The 6,147-nt window shown below is 41.4% G+C and overlaps 1 protein-coding gene across 4 annotated transcripts in view; it reads left to right on the forward strand.

Annotated features, from left to right (window-relative positions):
* Positions 1-6,147, forward strand: part of LOC105538628 (zinc finger protein 708) — a 315,682-nt gene that overhangs the window by 282,474 nt on the left and 27,061 nt on the right. The window contains exon 1 of one of the 4 annotated variants that reach the window (XM_011978525.1): positions 353-584. The exons of 1 other annotated variant lie outside the window; for it this stretch is intronic. In XM_011978525.1, the coding sequence (XP_011833915.1) occupies positions 582-584 (3 nt within the window). In that variant the 5' untranslated portion in view covers positions 353-581. Of the gene's footprint in view, positions 1-352; positions 585-6,147 lie in introns of those variants that run through there. 2 more of the 4 variants (XM_011978527.1, XM_011978528.1) reach the window with 2 other exon arrangements.

The raw sequence follows: 6,147 nt of genomic DNA on the forward strand, positions 1-6,147 counted from the left end.
GGAGAATCGCTTGAACCCGGGAGGCGGAGGTTGTGGTGAGCCAAGATCGCGCCATTGTACTCCAGCCAGAGCAACAAGAGCGAAACTCGGTCTCAAAAAAAAAAAATTTTTTTTAGAACAATTGTTGTATTCTTTTCATTTGTGATAGCCATATAGTATATTATTTATAAGAGCATATGACCTTACACACAAGATTAAAGGCAAACAACCTCTGGGGTGGGCCTAGCTCAGCTCACGGAGGAAGCCTTGCCTGAAAAGGCTGCAGCCTAGGCGGTCACACTTCATTCAGCCCAGCATCTGATCACATCTTCTGTCACTCAGGGTCTGAAGGGGCGGGTCTTAAACATTATCCAATCAGGGACTCTGAGCTAGGGGACAGTTCAATCAGACACGCAGCTGGACCGGACAGGGCGGCTTCCGGGTTTGGCGCGGCCTTTGTCTCTCGCTTCAGCCGGAGCTCCAGGTCTCGTCTTCGCTGCTCTTTGTCCTCTGCTCTTAGAGGCCCAGACTCTGTGGCTCTGTGACCGACAGGCATTGGGAGATCCACGGCTAAGACGCCAGGACCCCCTGGAAGCCTAGAAATGGTGAGAGTGCGGTCCGACATCCCGAGAGAGGGGAAGGGCTGGTTGAAACCGGTGGGAAGTGGCTGTGGCGGGACTCAGGCCTCCCCGCAGTCATCTCCACAATCTGCGCCCCGAATTCTCCTTGCCCAGCTGGATCTCAATCCCCTTCAGCCATAAGATGGCGGCTGCTCCGACAGCCCGGCCCCCGGGCATCCTGTCTATTCCCTGCATAGTGACCGTGCCCAGGTCTGGAGCCTTCTCTCGACAGCTCTGCACGGGCAGCGCGGCGCCTTTCCCAGATTATGCACGGACCATGGGAGGGTCGTCAGGGGAGAATCCTGACTTGGGGTGCGGATTCATGAATGGGAAGAGCTTTGGTATGTGGAGTTCCCACATGCTGTTTTCTCATGTTAAAAACGGTGGCAGTCATCGCAAAAAATATTAAAGAATTTAATCAAAGAGTGATTCAATAATTGTAGAGCACAAAAGTATGTTTTGTAGTTTGTGGTTCATGGGAGGAGCTTGAAGGAAAGACTTTTATAAGGTACATGATGAAGAAAACTATATTTAATAATTCGTTAGGTACAGTTACGTAGCAGTTTTTGTTAAGTAGAAACCCTGGGACTAGAGCCTCCTCAGTGTAATTGCCTGCCCCTTAATTATTCTCACACTCCACAGGGGACTGATTTTTCCACTGCATTTTTCACATGCGTTCCCAGCAGGGTCTCAAGTGTACTTCCCAGCCCCATTCCTTCAGCCTAACTCTGGCCTGCAGTTAGATTTAAACTGCAAATAAACTAAAATACGAAATTTCCAGTTCCTTCTGACATTTCCAAATGCCAGCTTCTCTTTCCTAATTCACGTTCTCAACTGTTTTTCCTTTAGTGTACGTTTTTGATACTGTATTTTAGTTAATCATTTTTTGACAAAGCATTGGATGGCACTTAAAATTGTTTTCTGTTTGAAAATAGTTCTCATGAGAAGAAAGCAAAAAATAATTCCCTGACACTGTATTTTATGAAATTTCTATGCCTTTTTTTTTTTTTTTTTTTTTTAATCTTCCTTAGGCACAGAAATCTTATCAGAATGTTTTCGGGTGAAGGTTTTTGGAGGTATGGAGTGTAGCTTCTCAAGGGAGTAGGTGGATGCCCTGGGGCTAAGAGGCATCTCCTGGCATACTCTTCCTTTGAAAAGCTAACCCCTTGAGACATTTTGTGTTCACCCAACCCAGCTTTCATTTCTTGGAGACACAATGCTGGTCAGCCAATCAGATGCTGGTATTGAGGGGAAAACACGGAAATAATTTCTGCCCTCTGAATTCTCTGAATTTTGTGGGGGAAAAAAAAGGTATCCCAAAAGACAAAGAAAAACCTGACCCAAGTGAGATGGTGCAAGAACTTACAAAGTAAAATGCACCTGGGGCATAGTGTAACGTCTCCTGAGAGGGTGGTTATTGAGCACTTAAGGTGAGCAGACTGGGGCAGGTGAATATCAGTCAGACACATCTGTTTTCTTTCTTTTCTTTCTTTCTTTCTTTTTTTTTTTGAGATGGAGTTTCACTCTTGTTGCCCAGGCTGGAGTGCAATGGTGCGATCTCAGGTCACCGCAACCTCCGCCTCCTGGGTTCAAGCAATTCTCCTGCCTCAGCCTCTCGAGTAGCTGGGATTACAGGCATGCACCACCATACCTGGCTAATTGTTTTGTATTTTTAGTGGAGACGGGGTTTCTCCATGTTGGTCAGGGTGGTCTCGAACTCCCAACCTTAGGTGATCTGCCCGCCTTGGCCTCCCAACGTGCTAGGATTACAGGAAAGAGCCACCGCGCCTGGCCTAGACACATCTGTTTTCTAATTAGCACTATCACTCCCTGGGTTTGTCACCTTGAAAAGATTTGTTCACTTATGTTGACTTCCATTATTTAACTGTAAATTGCATTTTATTAGTAGGACTTGAGAGGTAAGAAAATATTAACAAGGTTCATAAAAGAGGTGGATTTCAGATAAAAATTAATATTAATCATGTATTTTACTTGTAAGAAATTCTCATTTAACTTTTCCTTTCTTAGCGTAAGTTTAGAAATGTTCTCAGGTGTATTTTTTCGTGAATATATATATAATCAAGTATATATATACACATTTATATTTATATTTAATATGGACTCTTGCTCTTGTTGCCCAGGCTAGAGTGCAATGGCACAATTTCAGCTCACTGCAACCTCTGCCTCCCGGGTTCAAGCGATTCTCCTGCCTCAGCCTCCCAAGTAGCTGGAATTAGGGGCGCCACCATGCCCAGCTAATTTTTGTATTTTTAGTAGAGAGCGGGATTTCTCCATGTTGGCCAGGCTGGTCTTGAACTCCTGATCTGGACACACAGAGAGAGAGAGAGAGAGAGAGATATATGTAAAATATAATATATACATATATAATATATATAAAATAATATATACATATATAATATATACACATATATATTTAAGGATAGATCTTTATTTTTAAAATTTTTTCCTATAAGTTATTCAAGTACAGGTGGTATTTGGTTACATGAGTAAATTCTTTTTTTGTTTGTTTTTGAGAGGGAGTCTCGTTCTGTTGACCAGGCTGGAGTGCAGTGGCACAGTCTCAGCTCACTGCAACCTTCACCTCCTGGGCCGAAGCAATTCTCCTGCCTCAGCCTCCCGCGTAGCTGGGATTATAGGCAAGCACCACCATGCCCAGCTGATTTTTGTATATTTAGTAGAGACAGGGTTTCACGACTTTGGCCAGGCTGATCTCGAACTCCTGATCTTGTGATCCACCCACCTCAGCTTCCTAAAGTGCTGGAATTACAGGCATGAGCCACTGCGCCCAGCCTACATGAGTAAGTTCTTTACGGGTGATTTGTGAGATTTTGGTGCACCCATCACTGGAGCAGTATACACTGCAACATATTTGTAGTCTTTTATCCCTCGTCCCCCTTCTACTCTTCCCCTCAAATCCCCAAAGTCCACTGTATTATTCTTATGCCTTTGCATCCTCATAGCTTAGCTCCCACATATCAAAACATACAATGTTTGGTTTTCAACTCCTGAGATACTTCACTTAGAATAATAGTCTCCAGTCTCATCCAGGTTACTGCAAATGCTGTTAATTCGCTTTTTATGGCTGTGTAGTATTCCATTGTATATATATACCACAGTTTCTCTATCCACTTGTTGATTGATGGGCATTTGGGTTGGTTCCATGATTTTGCTGTTGTGAAATGTGCCACTATAAACATGCACGTGCAAGTATCTTTTTCGAATAATGACTTCTTTTCCTCTGGGTCGATACCCAGAAGTGGGATTGCTGGATCAAATGGTAGTACAACTTTTAGTTCTTTAAGGAATCTCCACATTGTTTTCCATAGTGGCTTTTCTAGTTTACATTCCTACCAGCAATGTAGAAGTGTTCCCTGTTCACCACATCCATGCCAACATCTACTGTTTTTTGATCTTTTGATCATGGCCATTCTTGCAGGAATAAGATGGTATCGCATTGTGGTTTTGATTTGCATTTCCCTGATCATTAGTGATGTTGAGGATTTTTTCATATGTTTGTTGGTCACTTGTATATCTTCTTTTGAGAATCGTTTATTCATGTCCTTAGTCCACTTTTTGATGGGATTGTTTGGTTTGTACTGATTTGTTTGGGTTTGTTGTAGATTGTTTTGTACTGATTTGTTTGGGTTTGTTGTAGACTCTAGATATTAGTCCTTTGTCAGATGTATAGATTGTGAAGACTTTTTCTCACTCTGTGGGTTGTCTGTTTACTCTGCTGACTGTTCCTTTTGCCGTGTAAAAACTATTTAGTTTAATTAGGTCCCAGATATTTATCTTTGTTTTTATTGCATTTGCTTTTGAGTTCTTGGTCGTGAAATCCTTGCCTAAGCCAGTGTCTAGAAGGGTTTTTCCAATGTTATCTTTTATAATTTTTATAGTTTCCGATCTTAGGTTTAAGTCCTTAATCCATCTTGAGTTGATTTTTGTATAAGATGAGAGATGAGGATCCAGTTTCATTCTCCTACATATAGCTAGCCAGTGATCCCAGTACCATTTGTTGAAAAGGATGTCCTTTCCCCACTTTATGTTCTTGTTTGCTTTGCTGAAGATCAGTTGGCTGTAAGTATTTGGGTTTATTTCTGGGTTCTCTATTCTGTTCCATTGGTCTGTGTGCCTATTTTTAAACCAGTAACATGCTGTTTTGGTGACTATGCCCTTATAGTATAGTTTGACATCAGGTAATGTTATGCCTCCAGATTTGTTGTTTTTGCTTAGCCTTGTTTTGGCTATGCAGGCTCTTTTTTGTTCCATATGAATTTTAGAGTTTTTTTAATTCTGTGAAGAATTATGGTGGTATTTTGATAAGGACTGCACTGAATTTGTAGATTGCTTTCGGCAGTATGGTCATTTTCACAATACTGATTCTACTCATCCATGAGCATGGGATCTGTTTCCATTTGTTTGTGCCATCTATGATTTCTTTCAGCAGTGTCAGGTGTATTTTTTTTGGCTTGGTAATTTCCAATAAAATTTCAAGGCTGTTTAAGAATGCTACCAAGAAAAAGAATAGGGGAAATGTGTTTCCCATTTTGGCTGTAGAAAATGAATACATTTTCACAAGAAAATGTAGTAGATAACTGGTGAGTTACATAGATTCATGAAAGCATCAGTTGCTCTTTTTGCAGGGTAAATTTGTGACAGTGAATATCTCTGTTCAAATCCTGTTATCTTGATTTCTGAGTTTTATGCGAAATTTTATTTGAAACTTGGTACCTCCTAGACATGTTTCCATATGGCTAATTGTTTACTATATGACTCTTAATGGAAATAATAAAATAATGCATTTATTGTTTGAAAGGAATAGATATTTTTGCTTTTCTTATTGAGATATGAAATACAAGCACTCTAAAGTTTTCTTTTCTTATGTCAACGCTGTGTTTGAGAAACTGCTGGATTTATTTTTTTATTTTTATATTTTTTGAGATGGAATTTCACTCTTGTTGCCCAGGCTGGAGTGAAATGCCACGATCTCAGCTTACTGCAGCCTCCGCCTCCCGGGTTCAAACTATTCTCCTGCCTCAGCCTCCTGAGTTGCTGAGATTATAGGCATGCGCCTCCACACCTGGTTAATTTTGTATTTTTAGTAGAGACGAGGTTTCTGCATGTTGGTCAGGCTGGTCTCAAACTCCTGAACTCAGGTGATCCGGCCGCCTCGGCCTCCCAAAGTGCTGGGATTACAGGCTTGAGCCACTGAACCTGGCCGCCACACTTCTTTTTACAATGGTTGAACTAATTTTCACTCCTACCAGCAGTGTATAAGCATTTCCTTTCCTCTGCAACTTTGCCAGCATCTATTGCTGACTTTTTAACAGTAGCCATTCTGACTGGTGTGAGATGGTATCTCACTGGGTGTTTTTAAAAATTTCTCTAATAATTGATGAGCATTTGTAAAATATGCTTATTAGCCACATGTATGTCTTGTTTTGAAAAGCATCTGTTCAGCCATGCATGGCTGTCTCTACTAAAAATACAAAATTAGCTGGGCATGGTGGCGCATGCCTGTAATCCC

The sequence above is a fragment of the Mandrillus leucophaeus genome, unplaced genomic scaffold, assembly GCF_000951045.1.
Source record: "Mandrillus leucophaeus isolate KB7577 unplaced genomic scaffold, Mleu.le_1.0 Scaffold196, whole genome shotgun sequence".
Taxonomy (NCBI): Eukaryota; Metazoa; Chordata; class Mammalia; order Primates; family Cercopithecidae; genus Mandrillus; species Mandrillus leucophaeus.